At 46.8% G+C, this 19,199-nt stretch overlaps 1 protein-coding gene across 2 annotated transcripts in view; it reads left to right on the top strand.

Moving 5' to 3' along the window:
* WWC2 (WW and C2 domain containing 2) overlaps positions 1–19,199 on the top strand; it is a 170,851-nt gene that overhangs the window by 119,060 nt on the left and 32,592 nt on the right. For both annotated transcript variants that reach the window (XM_060136278.1, XM_060136279.1), the window contains 6 exons: positions 1,147–1,276; positions 4,293–4,439; positions 5,463–5,536; positions 9,433–9,675; positions 15,415–15,504; positions 16,579–17,201. In XM_060136278.1, coding sequence (XP_059992261.1) covers positions 1,147–1,276; positions 4,293–4,439; positions 5,463–5,536; positions 9,433–9,675; positions 15,415–15,504; positions 16,579–17,201 — 1,307 coding nt within the window. The remainder of the gene's footprint in view (positions 1–1,146; positions 1,277–4,292; positions 4,440–5,462; positions 5,537–9,432; positions 9,676–15,414; positions 15,505–16,578; positions 17,202–19,199) is intronic.

The raw sequence follows: 19,199 nt of genomic DNA, 5'->3' as shown, positions 1-19,199 counted from the left end.
GGAAGAGTGAATAAGATAATAATTGTGTTAGTTTTTTTTTACTTTTCAGACTATGCCCTTCACGTTGAAATAAATACAAACTATTAAGTGTTTTAAACCAAATTAGGTCAGAGCCAGTTTTCTGTGATTTAGTAGGTGCCATAACTCTGGAGAGTCTGTGGATAAGACAAGGATATGTCTGAGAACGCATGTAATAGCGTTGTTGGCTGATGGGCAGAGATGTGGCTTGTGTCCCTGAAGGGAAGCCCAGGCTCTTTCCTAATGAGTCCCAGGCAGCATAGGTGGTGGGGAGAAACAGGAGAGTGATGGTGAAGAAAATGTTGAACCGTTTTCTTTTTTCATTAGGTAATTTGGTTGGGCCGTTCGACCACAAAGATTAGGTTACATGAAATCCTCTGACACAGGGTGACCCTATGAACTGTAAGGACATTTGGTGAGCAGATCTGCAGGGGCAGTAAATAAGCTCATCGAGGAGCTCTTTATTCAACGTTGGTGGACAAATGAACACATCTGCTGCCCCCTTGTTCCTAGATTTGAACTCATTCAGCAAGGCGAGCAATTTATCTTGACTCATAACTGTCGTAAAAGAAGAATACATTTCATATATCTAAAAAGAAATAAGAAACTAACCAAGCAATCCAAATATTACAGGATAGTCACTAGTATAAATAAAAATCACTACCCTTTATTAAAGGTCACCAAGCTGTAGGCACTGGGCTAGGTTTTGCACAGACATCGCAGCATGTAAAATTAGGTGGCAGTGATGAATCCTGAGGTTCCTGTGCTCGCCCAGTTTATTGGCATTTCTGTCCTTCTGCTTCCCCGTGTCCTGAACCTTTGTCAGGATCAGCATGAGATGAGGTTTGAGTTCAGCCAGCAGTGGGATCACCCAAACAGACTGAAAGCAAAAAGCCTGAGCCTGAAGGTGATGACAGTGGACTGGGGGATGAAGTGGGGGATGGAAGGGCTCTCAGCTCCAGGTGGTCAGAAGAGAAAGGAGAGAGCTTCATCAGCTTGAAACTGGTGTGTGTGAGTCACGTAGTAAAAATTAGCCAACTAAGACAACCCCAAACCCAATTCCTATCTCTTTAACTTGTACGTTCGGTTATTCTTTGATTTTTCTTTTTTCCTTTCCTCTTTTAACAGAATTGATAAAAAAATGTCTGGAGGCCAGAGTGGCTATGAACTTAGTGAAGCCAAAGCCATCCTAACTGAACTGAAGTCTATCAGAAAGGCTATTAGCTCAGGAGAAAAAGAAAAACAAGATCTGATGCAGGTATGTGTTGGAACATTTTTTCAAGTCACACTGCTACCTTCTTGGGCCTCAGAAGCTTTCCTTGAGGCAGAAGTTCTCCACCGGAGTCTGGAAGGCCCTTTACCACCACACAAACCCCACTTCTGCCCCATCCATACGGAATTTGGTCCCGTAGGAGATTGTTATAGGCACTGAGCCAGCCACCTGCCTTGGAAGAAAACGGATTGGTTCCAAGGTTCTGCTATGCTTATTTGAAGGCAGACTTTGGATGACCTTTGAGACAGGGGCTGCTGGATCCTGGAGCCCATCTAAGGAGATTAGCATCTTGGTGCACCCTGTAACTCACTGCAAACTTCATGTGGCGCCCTGATAAGCAGGGTTATCTAACTCAGTGGTCCTCAGCCTAGGGTACAGAAAGGGTATGTCACCTGCTGTCAGTAAGTAGATGAGGTGCCTTGAGGAGAGGGGGAAGGGGTGTGAGGAACTTAGAAAAGCCATTCCCCACCCCAGGAGATTCCGAGGTGCTAGCTGGGGGTGGCAGGGAGAACGCTGACCCAGCTGGGGGACATCTGTGTAGTCACCCTGGGAGAGATGCTAATGGCAGTAGACCCCCTTGTTACACCTGTACACTTCTCACCTTATGGGTCTGAGCTCCAGTGACCCAGCCTTATATGTAGAGAAAACAACCATTCAGTGATCAATATTCTGCATGTTGAGTATCTATATTTAGCAGATACAGTCAAGTTTTTTAAAGAGATATCTCTTCCTCCTCTTCCCTCCCTTCCATCTCGTAATTATCACAAGCACTGAGAAGTCTTTGTACTATTTTAGACATTTGGAGTTCTTTATCTAGCTGGGTGAGGATTTAGTCTGTGTCTTTCAAAAAATGTTAGAGCCCGTGGTAAACAGAACCTCTACATTTAAGTACCAAATTCAGCTACTTCATGTCAGTTTCCAAAATGCTGGTTGAATGTGGGTGAATATTGTTGAACCCATATAATTTTGCATTTGGAGAATTCTGAAATAACTTGCAAGAAGCGATCAAATAGAAAAGACTGACTTAAAATACTGACTTTGTGCCAGGCAGTCTTCTGCCTGCCTTGCATAGAAATACTTCATTTAATTCTCACAACAGCCTAAAGATAGGCTCTGTTATTATCCTCAACCCGTAGACAAGAAAACAGCAGTGTGGAGAAGTTGTTACTTGGTTAAAGTCACACAGCAGGTAAGTGGCAGGACTGAGGTTCAAACCCAGGCAGTCTTGCTCTAGAATATGTGGTTCTAACGAATGTGTAACACATACAGAACTTCACTTGGATGTACTTTTTGTTGTTCTGCAATGATCCTGCCAATTAAATCAGTCATTCCTGAAAAGCACAAAATAAGTCCTTGGAAAAAAGTTAATGGAACTTGAACAGAGTTAAATTGGAACCTCATAATTTAGCAATTTCAGGTCCTCTTTGATTCTTTCTGTAAACTTTGGATTTATACATAGGCCAGGTTAAATTTAAAAGCTAGATTCCTTTTTAATTACTAAAATATAAAAAATAATAAATACAGGAATCAACAGTAGAGCAGAAAGGGACATTAGTTATCTTCTATGACTTTTGAACCTCTTTGGCTATGACCCAGAGTAAGAAATACGTATATTTTACATCAAAAGCCAGTAATACAAATGTCTTTAACCATAGATACACACACCAAATTTCACAGAAATATGCCTGCTTTTGATACTAGTAATATACTTTGATTTTACTTTCTAGTCTCTTCTGTTTCATTTAAAAACATACTAGTCATCGGGGCTTCCCTGGTGGCGCAGTGGTTGAGAGTCCGCCTGCCGATGCAGGGGACACGGGTTCGTGCCCCGGTCTGGGAGGATCCCACATGCCGCGGAGCGGCTGGGCCCATGCGCCATGGCCGCTGAGCCTGTGCGTCCGGAGCCTGTGCTCTACAACAGGAGAGGCCACAACAGTGAGAGGCCCGCGTACCGAAAAAAAAAAAAAACCATACTAGTCATGACCTACTAAATTGATTGAGTGCATGGTCATAGGTTTGAAAAATATACATCTTTTCACCGTTGCATGAAAAAATAGAAAAGACTTGTCCAAAGTCCCTGAGACGTTTCTTCGTTCTTTTCTATAATATATTATGTAATGTGACCATTTAAGTTTTACCCCTCATGCATATACATTTTGTATAAATTTGCCTTTGAAAGAAAATAGAGAAGGTTAGGTAAAAAAAAAATCAGATCTCTGATATTTCTAATTTCTTATCGTGAGAAGTTTAAATATCAGGATGAAATCCTGGCTCTTCTTAAAGTTGATAATAATGAGCTTCTTACATTTTTATTAGTGTTTTGTACGGGGGTTCTTTGGCAGCAATTTAAACTTTTCCCTTTTTAATACTCTCACTGACTCACATCCTCCCTCTAAAGTAAACTCACTCTATGAAAACCCGGGTGCCGACACCAGTCACGTTCACTTGTGATTAGGCACTTTCCCAGACCAAACACCGCAGGTACTGAGTGACTGTGGCTTCTGGGCCTCCATTTCCTAATCTCTGACATCTATGTGAGCTAAATAATCTCCTGGATCCTGTCCAGATGTCAAATGGCACAACTGTAGAGGTCTTCTAGGTAGGAAGTGTGCCTGCTTTAGGTATCCTATGCTTCCATAATTCCTACTGCATAAAGTGGGTAGTTCTTATTAAAATAGACTTCTTTTTAACAGAATTTTAAAAATAAGAAATGCATGTATTAAATATAAAGATACCATTAGTCACAGGGTGAATAATTCCCAGGCTGTCTTGGGAAAGATAAGATAACCTGTTTAATATGATCTTACATATTTTCAAAGTCCTGTGTGTATGTGCAAAAATTATATTCTACTCTTATTTTTTTCAAGAATTTAAAGTGATAAGTACCTACTAAGATAAAGTAGTTGTTTTTTCCATTGAGATTAGCTTAATTTTACCTGGTGGGGAAGTTTCATGCTCTTAAATGTTCAGCTTTATGAAGTACTTTGTATTTCCTGAACAGAGTCTTGCTAAGCTGCAGGAGCGGTTTCACTTGGACCAGAGCATTGGCAGATCTGAGCCAGACTTGAGATCCAGTCCTGTGAACTCTCATTTATCTCTCTCCAGACAGACCCTGGATGCCGGGTCACAAACAAGCATTTCCGGGGATGTAAGTTATCCACGTGGAAGGGTTGGCCCCGGCACTGTCCTGACGGGCCCTGATTACAATACCGATGGCAAATGGAACAGGGGCCAGGAAGGTGGTGCGAATTCCAGCTGTGTGCATTCAGCATTTCATACTCATAAGATTGGATTTAAAAATCTTAACCTTATCTTTTCTGCCAAGGTGCCAAAGCATATCAGAATTTGTCCATATGAATAGCTTTGTTCAAACTTTCTCATACTGTATTTATTCAGAGACTCTATTGAAAGACGAGAGACACATGAAAATTTGAGTTTTTCCTATTAAGTCTTAGACATTAAGGTCCTTCCAAATAAACATTAAGGCTAATGAGAAACAAATATATGCCTTTAAAAACTAACCACAAAATTTGTTTTTATAAATCTGAACTTGATTATATTAAAATATTTGATTGGTGGTTTATACCTGGCATTTGAAAATATTTAATGTGGCTTGAATATTATTACCAGTTTGTATTCTACCTCTTGGGACACCATTAGTAGATATTTACTTTTCAATAAGTTCCAGTTATTTTTGTATTCTCTATGCTTCTTTGAATTCTGTGCTATGAAAGTATAACAGGCAGAGATCAACAGTAGGGCTTACCTGTTTGAAAAATTAATTTTCGAAGTAATTTATTTTATGTTTATGCATTTGAAAGTTAGATGATGGAAAGTTTGGCTCATAGAGACAAGGAAATTAGTTCCAGTTCATAAATTTTATTGACCTGTACACCCTTCATAAACTCTTAGATACCAGAAACATTTACCTGATATTTTTTATCTTGAATTTAATGTGTGGAGAAAAGGACGTTAAAGTCTTTGAAAAACAGACAAGCTTGTATTAAAAAGAAATGTTTTGTCCCTACTGAGACTATAAAGTAAGTGCCTTTTCAAACTGGTGTTCCCATCTTCTTTAGCTTTGCAATTACTTGCACTTCCTAGAAACAAAAGCAGTTTACTTCATTCATTTGCAGAGTTAATTGACTTTTTCCCTTTTGTTTTTTACTAGATCGGAGTGAGAAGTAGATCAAATTTGGCTGAAAAGGTCAGGCTGAGCCTCCAGTATGAAGAAGCCAAAAGAAGGTAACAGCAGGGGAGCTGGGTAGCGGTCAGTGGGTAGCGGTCAGTGCGTAGTCAGCTGGCTCACCCGGCTTTCCTTTTCCAGAATTCATCTTTACTCACGTAGGGACGTCTGCTGGGCGCTCGCCACCGTTCTTACCCAGGTCACCCTTCAGATCTTAGAATATAAGGGTTACGGGGTCCCCTCCCCTGAAAGCTGAAGAACAAGGAGAATTAATGAGAAGGGCGGGAATGAAACTTCCCCCTTCATTCTGGAAGAAAGAAGCTTTGAGCTTGTACGGTACTTCCTTACTCACAATTCAAAGTGTGGAGGTTGGTTTCTCAGATAGAAATGTGATACCGTGGCTCAGGTGCAGGGCTTGGTAGCAGCTGAGGAGTCTGAAGGTAAAGAGCTTCAAGCATCTTCCTTGGCTTGAAGGGAAGAGCCCCTGCTGACGTCCTGGAGGATGCTGAGCTGTCTGCTGTGTCACTCGCTTCAGGGAGTGTTTCCCTCCTTGACCCTCTCAATTCTTCTTCAGCCCTGCCTCGATAACTTTTTCTTACCTTGTGACTCTGCTGGGGAAGGCCTGGGAGACTCCTCTGTCCTTGCCTCGGTGACAGACTCAGCTGGTTATCATAATGTAGGAACTGAATTTGTTCTGAGAGAGAGGGTCATACTGATACATTTCATTATTTTCCTTTTAAGAGTGTAAAAATGCTGCTGTTTTATTATTTAGGAAGGCATTGGGTGACAAACCTGCATTATCATGAACGTGAACAGTTCGGCTGAGAACATACTGGAGCATCGTGGCTTCCCACCACAAGGAAGCCCGTAAGATGGATACTGGAATATATCCATTATTATTGGTGATGATGAGAATTTAAAAGTCACTGGCCAGAGTTCTTAGAGGTTGTCTGGCTTTAACAGAGTCTCTATTTGATCTGCCTAAATATAATATTTGCCTCTGGGTAGCCTCTGTTACTGATATTAATATTACTTGGTTCTTTGATTTACTGAAAGAACCCGAAGCTTTGTTCCATAAATCATTAACCATGTGAGCTTGAGCAGGTCACTTAGTCTCTCTGAGCAGCATTGCACTCGGCTAATTTTAATGCCTATAAAATTTCCCAGGTAGATTATAAATGGCTTGAGGGTAGGAAACATTTTGTTTACTGTATTGTCTGCTTCTCACATGCCAGGCTGATGCTTTGCCCTCAGTAAGGACTGAGAATTGCTCTGTGCTTTTGTGGCCCAGTGATGTGGAAGCCTGTTTGGGGCCCTCTGGCTATAAGCACGCCAGTTCCTGAGCTGCCAGAACTCCTAGGTTCTGACGTAAACAAAGCCAGGATCTGGTGTTCTGGTGTCTGGTTTTCTGAAGGAGAATGGCCATAACTCAGAGTTAATCTTGGGGACCAGGCCTCATTCCCCGGGGCCCTTGGGGTTTGTCGCGGCTTCCCTTGGGCCAGCTTGAGCTTCTGCTTTACTTTGGCTCCATGTGGAGCTTACACAGCACTTCTCCTCCTAGGTGGTCCCGGAAACTTTCATGTTTTCTTGCCCAGAAAGCTATTTCCAAATAAAATTCAAGACCTACCTAATGCCTGATCCCACAAGTAATAGATGCTGTTCTTTCCTTCACTACATCGTTGCTGTCAGTTCAATCGGTTAATTCAGTCACATCAAAACTTAAGACATTAGTTCTTTCCCATTTGGTTGCATTGCTGTTCTATTACCATTTGGGGTTTTATTTTAAAGTTTCTAGCGATTCTGACGAGAAGGTAAGTCTCAAGTGTTTATGCGTATGTTGAAAACGCTTTTTCTTCCTCAATTCTGAGTAAGACGCGGGTTGTGTTCTCCTGAAACCTGTTTTCTCCTCCAGCTTTTGTTTTACGTGCTTAATGAAGCTAATACTGTCTTGCTTAATTTTCCAGTACGTTGGGACAGTTGTTTATGGTTTTGTGGTTAAAGCTGACGAGTAGCTGATGTTACATCTGTCATAAGTGCAGACGATGGGGGAAAATCCGAAGGACATTATATATGCAGTGCAGTTTAAGATGGCAATTTTATTTTTAACTCATACAAGGAACTTCAGGCAGAAGAATGTGGAACTACTTCCCTTTTTGTCCTGACAACATTTTTTGTTTCGTTTTGGTTTATTTATTTATTTATTTATGGCTGTGTTGGGTCTTCCTTGCTGCACGCATGCCTTCTCTAGTTGCAGCGAGCGGGGGCTACTCTTTGTTGCGGTGTGCGGGCTTCTCATTGCGGTGGCTTCTCATTGCGGAGCACGGCCTCTAGGTGCGCGGGCTTCAGTAGTTGTGGCACGTGGCCTCAGTAGTTGTGGTGCGTGGGCTCTAGAGTGCAGGCTCGGTAGTTGTGGCGCACAGGCTTAGCTGCTCCGCGGCATGTGGGATCTTCCTGGACCAGGGCTCGAACCCACGTCCCCTGCATTGGCAGGCGGATTCTTAACCACTGCACCACCAGGGAAGTCCCCTGACAACGTTTCTTGTTCAACTTTTTCTTCTCTTCAACAGCTTTTTACATCAGAAAGGGGAGGAAAACATCCCCCCTTCTCTATCTGTTTTTCATTTTTCTAGTGTGCGCTGTAACAATACGCAGAGTAATCATGCAACATTTTTTAATAGGAACATGGATTCTTCGTGCCAACATCAGTTGTGTTCATAGTTTACCTTGATCTTGTTTGTGCTTATGGTCAAAACAGCCAAGTGCCATTTCCCTTGTGAACAATCCCGATCGTCCTCACAGCGCCACAGAGCAAGTTATTTGATTCGGGTGGTCATTCTTATTGAATCAGGAGTTAACTTGACCATTGAGTACGAAGCTCTAGAAGCAGTGACATCTGGGGCCAGCAAAATTATGAAACCGGTGAAGGTTCCCTTTGCTGCGTTTTCCTCCTCCCGCCCCTCCCGGCCCCGTCGCTTCAGCACCTGTTGTCACTCCAGTGGGCCCTGGGTGCTGCTAAGTGTGTTCAGAGGAGAGCCGGGTCAGTGCCGTGTGTACAGGGCCAGCCCCGTGAGCGCCCCGTGTGTGCTGTAGACTCCATGCAGACCCTGAGCGGGAAGCGAGTTCATGGTGCACAGCTGAAGAATGTGGGTGGGGGAAGCCGAGCCCCGCCCCCTTCTCCTTGGCGATGCTGTAGCCTTGAGGGACGGACTTGGCTGTGGTACTGCATGACCTAGCCCCTGCCCTCTTTTCTCCCCTCTCCCTTCCCTGATTGGCTGATCCCCAGTTGCTGCCAGCCTAGCCTGGGGACAGCGTCTTTACGCAGAGGAAGGAGATCTAGAATAATGCACTTCCGGCATCATTTACCAGAGATTTTTTTTTTTTTTTTGCGGTACGCGGGCCTCTCACCGCTGTGGCCCCTCCCGTTGCGGAGCACAGGCTCCAGACCTGCAGGCTCAGCGGCCGTGGCTCACGGGCCCAGCCGCTCCGCGGCATGTGGGATCTTACCAGACCGGGGCACGAACCCGTGTCCCCTTCATTGCCAGGCGGACTCCCAACCACTGCGCCACCAGGGAAGCCCTACCAGAGATTCTTTAAAGGAAGCTCTCGAGTGTTCCTCCCGCCACCTCACACAGGCAGGCACACGTCAGGGCTGACCGCCCACGGCCCTCTGCTTTTTAAGCTTCTGTGTACTTTGACCTTCATCCTTTTTCCGGTAGGTAGGTGTGCTTACTCAGATATTAAAGGTGGGGAGGATGGATGAGGCAGATAAGAAGTAAGTGTAGCATCCGCTGCCGCTGCCCCGGGACCGGACCAGACCGGACCGGAGCCTCACACCAGCCATCACGCCCGTCCCTGGGGGGTTAGTCCCGACCGTAGCCCGCCTCGTGTTTTCCCTTCCTTGGGGCTTCTGACCACGTGCACAGCTGTTATTTCATTCTGTCTTATTTTATTTTAGTATGGCCAACTTGAAAATCGAACTGTCGAAACTGGACAGTGAGGCCTGGCCTGGGGCGCTGGACATTGAGAAGGAGAAGCTGATGCTGATTAATGAGAAAGAAGAACTTCTGAAAGAGCTTCAGTTCGTCACCCCAGAGAAGCGCACCCCGGACGAGCTGGAGAGCCTGGGTGCCGAGAGGCAGCGGCTGGAGAAGGAGCTGCTGTCGGTCCGGGGGGCGCCCAGCCGAGCTCTGGCCGAGAGGTGCGTTCCCCTCCCCGGGCCCCAGGTGGCTAACCCGTGGGGGGCTCAGCTGGGCCTCCAGGCCGTTCTCCCTGGTCTGCGGAAATCTCAGAGGCCTCAGCCCTTAGGGGACTGAGGACTTCTTCCTGTAGAGCAGTAAAGCACACCCTGCTTAGTCCCCGTGGTTCCTCTACGCTTTTGGGGAACGTGAAAATGCCTGAGACAGATGTTGAATAACTAAGGAATGTTGACAGAAAACCAGGAATGCAGTCCATCGCTGACCGAGGCTGATAACAGTGGCTGTAAACTATTGCACTCTGATAAGAGAGATTATCTGGACTGTTAGAGCGGCTGAAGCTTCCTATTCTGGGTTTATTACTCACAAGAATGCAAAAGTTTATTGCTTTTCATTTCACAAGGAAAAGACAACTTGCTCCCTTTGATATCTCAACAGGTCACAAAATGTTCACTTGGATTTTGTTTGTCAATTGAAACCCTCCTCTGAAGCAGGAGAAAATATAAAGGAAAATGCTTTAAGCAATTTTCTCATCTTTCTGTGGGAAGGTGTAAATTGATCACTTAATCTAAAAACTCCAGTTCTGTAGGCAGATCAGCTGGACTCTTAAGCAGGGAACCCCTGTGTGTGTTTGCCGTGAGGACACCTGCACAGCAGCCCTGTGTCCAGGCCTTGCTGACTAATGGTCAGACACCTGTTTACCTGTTTCAGCCATAGACCATGTGGCCCTTTAGAACCACTGCGCATCCATCTTTTAGGCCAACAAGTAAGGAGCAGAATGAAGGGAGAGAGATTCACATTTGCTTAACTTCAAGTGACCTGGGAATAAGTTTAAAATACCCACCCATGATCCAGTCACTTTTTTTTTTTTAACTTCTTGCCTTCTTGCCTTCTAATTCCTTGTCTTCTATAAATGTTTAAGGTTGTGTGTCAACATAATATCAAAACATTTGAAAAGTGTGGTGGTGGAGGAGACGGGGGAGGGAAGAACCTCTGACATTCCTGGTGAGGTATTAGCGTGAGCACTTGTTTAACCGTGTGAGTTAAAATGCTGCTGGAGATAACGCATAGCTACAGCATCACAGCTTTAGGGAGCGTGAAAAAGTATCAAAGGGGGAACCCCCTACAGATGCCATCCTTTCACCATCTTAAATAATTCTCATCACCCACCTGCCCCTGCTTCTCCTCCCCTCCCGCTCTGACATCTCTAGAAGGTGTCAGCAAGGCTGGCCAGGTAGGGAGCCATCCGACCAAGACCACAAGGAACAAAAAGAAAGGGCGAGAAGGCAGAATTCAGTTGTTTTCCTGAATTACCTCGATGTTGTATGTGAGTGTCTGTGTCTGTGTTTCTTAAAGTCCGAGGATAAACGTTTGATAATCATCAGCAAATATGATGAAATGGTTCGCTTTGTGTGGCTCGTAGATAAAACACCAGTGATCTTTTATGTTATGTCGCCCTTAATAAATGTCATATAATTATACCTGTGTAACGTACGGACATCTGACATCTCAGCTGTCCTACTCTGCAGTATCTGAATCCGGGAAGGGCCCTACCAGTGGACTTTAAATTTTTTCTGGGAGAGAAAGAAAACAGGCGTGTGTTTCTTTGTTTGAATCAGCTTTTGCAGGCATGATGTCTTGTCTTTTTTTTCTTTTTTTGGCCGGGCCACGTGGCATGCGGGATCTTAGCTCCCCGACCAGGGATAGAACCCGTGCCCCCTGCACTGGGAGTGCGCAGTCCTAACCACCGGACTGCCAGGGGAGTCCCTTGTTTGTCTTTTTCATTAGGACTGGAGCTTCAAAAATGACTAATGAAGTAACGTTAAAAATATAGTTTAAGTGCCTAGACTTTGGCTTTTATACTTTTGTTTGCACACACATAATAACTGTCAAAATTCCAGCAGAAACAGTAGGCTTGATCTCATCCGGAAGAGGAGCTATAAAATATTTATACAAAATAATTCTCTATCTAGTGAGATCCAGCCGTGGGGTTTGAGTCGCACAGGGAGTAACGGGGGCCATCCATGGGTTTGGATGGCCCTCTGACTCACGACCGCGCATGGGCCCACGTCCCACAATTGAGATCTTAGCAGGAAGGGAAATGTGTATGTTTCACATTTGTGATATGTTGGCTGTCTGAGTCATTTGGAAGGGTCAAGTCATTTAGCATTACAGAAAATGGACACCAGCTTCCTCTGTGCTGTGCATGGCCAAAAGCAGAGCCCCACGATAAAGCAGGGTGAGGCTGAGGGACTCACACTTTCTTGCTGGAGCACCTTGCAGTTTTCTCACTGCTCTCCTTGGCTGCAAAACGGCCCAGCATTCCCTGTGCAAGAGAGCAGAACCCCTGCGAAGTGCACCCGGAGTCCTCTGTTTCCCAGTGGGCACAGCACGGTGTGGCTTTGGGCTTTGTTGGTGGTGGTGGTTTCACTTCACTCCCCATATGCTCTCCCCGTTTCCTACCATTCACCAACCTCATCGTTTCTTCCCACTGCCTGTGTATATTCCTGCTGTGCTTGTCGTTGCTCTTGAGCTGAAACGGGATCATCCCCCCAGCCAGAAGGCCCGAGAAGCCCTCTGCAGGCAGTGTATTTCCTCGGTGCTCCAGCAGGAGGTCGAGGGAGACACCTCTGGGAACTTGACATTCACTGTGTCAGACTTAGTTTCATCGCAGAGCAAACGGTGCTTCACCGACCCCAGACCCCCTCCGTTTCTTCTCGGTACCTACACGCCTGTCAGACAAGCACTTGCTGCTTCCCCCAAATTATCCTGTTTTCCACTAACATTGTGGGTTTCTCATTATTTCACGGGTGGCCTCAGGCGAGATTCTGAGTCATTGCTGACTTTTGGTCTCTGAAGGAGCTAAACTCACATGAATTTTCAGCCGCTGTGTGAGCTCCCAGAGTCCCCCAGCTGTGCCCACCAGCCCCGTCCTCAGTGTCGCCTACTTGCGGGACCGCCCACGGAGACGGAGCTCGCCCCCTAGTGGTCATAAAGCGCATCGGGAACGAGAAATTGCTCTCAAATGAAAAAAAGACTTGTTACACATCCTTCTATTCTTTCCTTACAGTTATTGAAATTCCTTAAACTCTGTGCTTTTCTGTGGCTGATAAGATCTTAACATTGCTCCTTCCTTTTTCACAAATCTTAGGGGTTTTGCCTTGCATCTTGCCAGGGTGTCTTGTTTCTTAATCATATGAATGTTTTTGCCACTGATTCTGAAAAAGTTCTTATAGCAAGTGGGCGGGGGGTATGAGTGTCATATATTTTTTAATGGAAAAGGAAATTCTTACTTCTGTAGATGACATGGAGCTTTCCCCCTCAGGGCACCGAGGGCAGAGGTGGAGGGTGCAAGGGCCCCCTTGTCTTGTCCAGGGCAGCTGGGCAGGGGTGTGGAACAGCGGGACCGTGGGAGGGGTCTTTCGGGGTCAGGTTGAAGAGGTCTTTCTCACCCAGGAGGAGTAGCAGGACGGGGGCTGGAGAAGGGTGAGGAGAGACAGGGGCGCACCCTCCTGAGGGGGCTGACATCTCAGCAGTTTCTTCTAGTCCCTGGTCCAGAGGAAGTGGGGGAGGTCATTTCCCAGGAAGGATACCAGGAACCAGCTCCCACTGGGAGAGGCTCTGATTCCATCAGAGACAGAAGGTGCAGTGCTTGACAGAGGACAGCCACAGGGTTGCCAGCAGGGTTTCAGGGAGACACCTCTGGGAACTTGACATTCACTGTGTCAGACTTAGTTTCATCGCAGAGCAAACGGTGCTTCACCGACCCCAGACCCCCTCCGTTTCTTCTCGGTACCTACACGCCTGTCAGACAAGCACTTGCTGCTTCCCCCAAATTATCCTGTTTTCCACTAACATTGTGGGTTTCTCATTATTTCAGGGGTGGCCTTAGGTGAGATTCTGGGTCTTCGTTTCTGTGCGAGGGCTTTCTCTAGTTGCGACAAGCGGGGGCCACTCTTCATCGCGGTGCGCGGGCCTCTCACTGTCGCGGCCTCTCTTGTTGTGGAGCGCAGGCTCAGTAGTTGTGGCTCACGGGCCTAGTTGCTCCGCGGCATGTGGGATCTTCCCAGACCAGGGCCCGAACCCGTGTCCCTGCATTGGCAGGCAGATTCTCAACCACTGCGCTACCAGGGAAGCCCCCTACTTTTTGACATTCACTAGACCTCCCCAGGGCCTTCTTTAAGCTTCTTCCAATGACGTGATCTAGACACCTGCAGGGAGGGGACCGGGGAGGGGCGCCGGGCTCTCCAGGCAGCCTGGGTAGAGGAGGGAGAAAGAGCCCGAGCCTGCCCTCCGGGAGCTTAGGGTTCAACTGGAGAACACAGGCCAGGCCTCAGTTCAAGGCAACCGGGAAAGGTCTGGAAGGGCAGCACCTGAGCCATTGCCAGAGGAGGGCCTGGGGGGACCATCACATGTGACTGACTGGAATGGGAAAGATTTGGATTTAAATTTCAGCATGAAACACACTGTTGCCCTGAAGCCTCCTTACCATACCAGAAAAGCCTTCATTTGTGTGTGTGGGACTTGGTTTTAAAACTTACTTCAAAAGTATTGCTCTGGGATTCCCTGGTGGCGCAGTGGTTAAGAGTCCGCCTGCCGATGCAGGGGACACGGGTTCGTGCCCCGGTCCGGGAAGATCCCACATGCCGCAGAGCGGCTGGGCCTGTGAGCCATGGCCGCTGAGCCTGTGCGTCCGGAGCCTGTGCTCCGCAGCGGGAGAGGCCACAACAGTGAGAGGCCCGCGTACCGCAAAAAAAAAAAAAAAAAAAAAAAAAAAATATATTGCTCCTGTATCAGGAGACATGGGTTTTAGTAGATTCGGGGACTTTCTCTGGACCTTTATGTACCTTCTAATTCAGTTAATCTACTTTGAATTAATATTTTTTCCTGGTTGAGTTTTTGTTTATATTTAGGAGATTAAAAAAAAAACGTGGTGGTTTTCTGGGTCCCATTCTGCTCATTTCAATGATGTCTAAAACTCCTGACACAGACAGTATGCTTGATATATTTAAAAATGGCTTACTCAAGTACACAATTCCATAATACTCAGATTTTTTTTTCTAAAAAATCCTCATAAAAACTTGTTCAGCTGAATGTGGATGAAATTTCATGAAAATCCAGTACAGGTGATGAGAGGTGCCATCGATGGGAGAAAGGAAATCACTTTTATGTCTTTTTCTTGCTTAAACAGTTAAGCCCAAATTAGCTCACACTGGCAATATGGACTAATTTGTTTCTTCATCGCCAACATTCTCATCAAAATAAGATTGGAATTTGTATCACTAACTATGATTTTGGAGCAGCCCTTACCAAGTTCAGTACTCAGATGATCTTTTCTAATTCCCCGTTATTGCAGTCAAGTGTTTTAGTAACGGAAGCTCAAGTCTCAAGCCTGCAGAAGGCTCTTTAATCTTTGTTCGGTTTTTTCGTTGTTCTTTTCCTCCCCACTGTCTTCCCCTAACTTGTAAGAGCGTGAAGTGTTCTTACCCATTTAAGAAAACTTTAGACTACCAACAAGTTTACAAGTTCTCAGTAATGCCGGCCATTTGGTGCAGTCCTTCGCCCAGGGCCGTGGACGGCTCTGCCCACTTTCCTTCTGGCAGGTGGCTCTGTTTTCTCTGTGTCGAGTTCATTTGGATCTCACAAGGGGAAAATAATAAGGATCTTTCTTTTCTTTCAGAATCTTTCTTTTCCTGCTTGGTCATAGTTCTGTGAAAATAAATTCATTTCTTTTTCTTGTCTAGATTGAAATTGGAAGAGCGAAGGAAAGAGCTGCTACAGAAACTTGAAGAAACTACTAAATTAACTACATATTTGCATTCACAACTTAAAAAGTAAGCCTGTTTGGTTCTTGAGGGGAACATTTTTCTTGACTGCATCCAGACATGTTGTAGTTCATCTTTGATTACTTTTCTCTTTATTTTCAATGACTTAAAAGTAGGAAAATTGTTATACTAATACAATTAAAACTCGGATGACCACATTTAAAGATGCAGGGATTTGGGTTTGGTTTATTTTTGTTTCATGAACCCCAAGGTCCTTTTTGGAACATGTTTGAAATGTGTTGGGAAGAAGATGTATTTCAACTATCAGGACATACTTAGGAAAATGACACATTTCTCCACGTCATCCCTTCTTTTAAAAAGGGAAGGTGGGGGAGATTTGCCTGAAAATATACATCCTGAAATATACATAGAAAGAGGAGGAAGGCAGTGAGCCCAGGGGCCTTTGTCTTTAGAAGCTGGCCTCTTCCTTTCTCAAAATAAAAAGTTTGATTCTTTAAAAGTAGAGTCACTGCATTAACCCTTCATGCTGTTGGGTTCATTACACCTCCCTCCCACTTCTGTATTTTTTCTTAGTCTGCCGTGGTGCTTTTTTTTTTTTTGCGGTACATGGGCCTCTCACTGCTGTGGCCTCTTCCGTTGCGGAGCACAGGCTCCGGACGCGCAGGCTCAGCGGCCATGGCTCACGGGCCCAGCCGCTCTGCGGCATGTGGGATCTTCCTGGACCGGGGCACGAACCCGTGTCCCTGCATCGGCAGGCGGACTCTCAACCACTGCGCCACCAGGGAAGCCCAACTTATGTATTTTTTAATTGCATAGTTGCTTCTGGATATTTATGCAGGTAGATTTATCAATAGGTATTTGATCGCTTTTTAAAATTTTTGTAACTTTTGCACAAGGGGGATGATTTTTAATGGTAGGATTGCTGCTTAAAGAGTCTTTAGAGAGTCAGATTGGAAGCATTCACGAATAAGCTTGGAAACGTGTGGGGTGACAGCAAGTTCTCTTACCCCGGTCGTTGACTCTGCTCTTTGGTGTCACTGGGTTTCTCTCCTCTCGGCCCGAAGGAGCCGGCAGGGGTCTCCGCATCATCCCGGTTTTTACAGCTGTGCTTTCCCCTCCCAGCCTCTCCGCCAGCACGCTGTCCATGTCGTCCGGGAGCAGCCTGGGCTCGCTGGCCTCCAGCCGGGGGTCTCTGAACACGTCCAGCAGAGGGTCCCTCAACTCCCTCAGCTCCAGCGAGCTCTACTACACCAGTCAGGGCGACCAGCTGGACCCGGATTATCAGTATAAACTGGACTTCCTCCTGCAGGAGAAAGGTGGCTACATTCCTTCCGGACCCATCACCACCATCCACGAACACGAAGTGGCCAAGTCCCCCAGCCAGCCTGGCCGGAGCGGTCCCTGTGTGGCAGCGGCCGCGGCCCCGGGCCGCGCCCCCGCCCTGCCCGAGGCCCCCACGTCCGTGGCGTCCCTGTCCTCCCGGTCCTCCCTTTCCTCCCTGTCCCCGCCGGGCTCTCCCTTGGTCTCAGAAGGCACGTTCCCCCTGTCTCCCCACGACGTCGTCCCTCTCCATCACTTCTCTGCTGACCTTGAGGACTGTGAATTGAGCAGCCACTTTGCAGACATTGGCCTCGGAGAAGATCAGCCGTTGCTGGACTCTGACCCGGGAGGAGCGCCCCCGTCTCTCTCAGAGGATAAGGACCTCACCGAACGCGCCAGGGCGCTGCCGCACGAAGGGCCTGCAGGTAAACGGAGACCCTTGCTCTCGCGCATCCCTCTTGACCATTTCACGGAGAGTGACTGGAGATTACTTTTTCCACGGAAACAAAGGGTATATGTCCCCCTTCTCTTTCTGCTGCTCTTTTTTCATTTTGGCTTCATTTGGGAAAGAATGTTTATTAATAAACCTACACATTTTTTCTTGATCAAACGCAAATCCCCCTTCCGTATTTGATAGATTTAATCATCGAGCATCCACTCTGTTGTGTAGAACCCCACTGTGTATGGCATCTGCCCGGGAACACATTTTGTGAACGTACTTCGTGCTTGCAAATAGGTTCTGGTTCTGAAATAGCAAGAAAGGGAAGAGGACCTTCTTTTTAAACTTGGCCTAAAACAGATGAAAACCAAGGCAATTAGCATACCAGCTAATTAGTACCAAGGTTCAATGTTTAGGTTGCTGTGGGAATTCTATATAAATAACGATGAGTTTTGTTTCATGCCGGACTCTCCCTCTGTGGAAAGATACTGGGGAGAAAGCCGGTTCCCATGCGTGGTGTCACCCTGCCCTCTTGTGGCCACGGTACTAGTTGCAGCCCAAGAGAGCGCGGTGGCCTGAGTCCTTACTGCTGCACCTGTGCTCACAGAGACCCAAACAGAGGGAGAGTTTAATATTTTTAATTGTTTGCCGTTGCAAGGCAGAAGGTTTTGCTATACTAGATGTGGTTGTAAGGAGAACGGGGTGGTACCTTGTTTGGCAGGTGATCGCAGTTGGGCTCCGAGGAGCCGGCCCCAAACCAAATGAGAAACAAAGTCCAGTGCTGGTCCCAGGAGGCCTGCTCAGAGCCACACAGGCCCCTGCGCGTCTGCAGCGCAGGAGAACACAGGCTCTTTAGAAGGATTTTCCTGCTGTTTCCGTGAGCATATTTATTTTGTCCTTTTGGTCCTAGGAATTCTAGGTGTTAATCGATTGGCCATTTGAGATGTTTAGAGAGGTAGAGGGATCCATCTCGTTTGTGTGGTTTCAAACACTGAGGACTGAGCCACCGCCTGCCAGTGGCCTGGGGCAGAGACAGCGTCGGAGATGCTGTGTGGTTTGAGTGCTGCCCGCTTGGCAGGTGCCAACAAGTGATGTGTTGTTGGAATAATAACCGCAAAGAAAATAGCACAGGAGCGCTGCTTACCTAATGGCTCCAGCAACGCAGAAACCTGCCTTGGGGCCTCGCGCGTGGCCCGGCGCGTGCTGCCCCTGAAGCCAGTCCGGACTGCCCTCGCGTCGCAGTGGCCCCGTAGGCCAGCCGTGCTCCGGCGAGCACGTCACCCGGTCTCTCGGGCTTGTTGTTCCTCATCTGCAAAGCGGGCACGAGGCAGTATCTACCTTGTGGGGTGCTGGAAGGGTTAGCGCTCTCGTAATGCCTGGGAAGCACCCAGCCGCGCCTGGTTCTCGGCACTCAGCTCACAGTAATCAATGTTAACTGTATGACACTAAGGAATACAAAAACTCTGCTAAACCCAGTTCCCGTCACAAACCACCGACATTCACGAAAGGAGGACAGAGCAAGGGAGAAAGAAGGAAGAGAGTGGAGTGGTTTTATGCCACTCTTCTGTGCTTTGGACCTGAAGGATCTTACAGTTCTTGAGCATTTCAAAGCTGTTTTTGCTCTTCATGTACTTGGAGTGTTCTCTAGTGACCACCTGTCCACATTCAGTCAGTTTGGAGGGGCCAGTAAATGAGGCTGCGTGCTGGTGTAGCACGAGATGAGGGAGAGAGCCTCCCGGGGTCTGCCCCGCCTGGCCGTCCTGAGGCACCGACGTCCCTGCGCTTCCCGCAGGGTCCGACGCCTCGCTCCCTACCCTTGATCTGCTCCCGTGTCTGTCTGAGGGGTCTGTGCCTGCAGAAGGGTATCTCCAGAGTGTCTATGAAACAACGTTTAACTTTTTAAATGCACGTTAGTTAGAAAACTGCTGTTAAAAAGTCACACTGGGGAAAATATATCCAAGAGCTTTGTTTGCAAGTAATATTC

This window comes from Lagenorhynchus albirostris, chromosome 21 (assembly GCF_949774975.1).
Source record: "Lagenorhynchus albirostris chromosome 21, mLagAlb1.1, whole genome shotgun sequence".
In the NCBI taxonomy this organism is placed as follows: domain Eukaryota; kingdom Metazoa; phylum Chordata; class Mammalia; order Artiodactyla; family Delphinidae; genus Lagenorhynchus; species Lagenorhynchus albirostris.
Note: the sequence above shows the minus strand (reverse complement) of the source record. Positions and strands in the feature narration are given on the sequence as shown.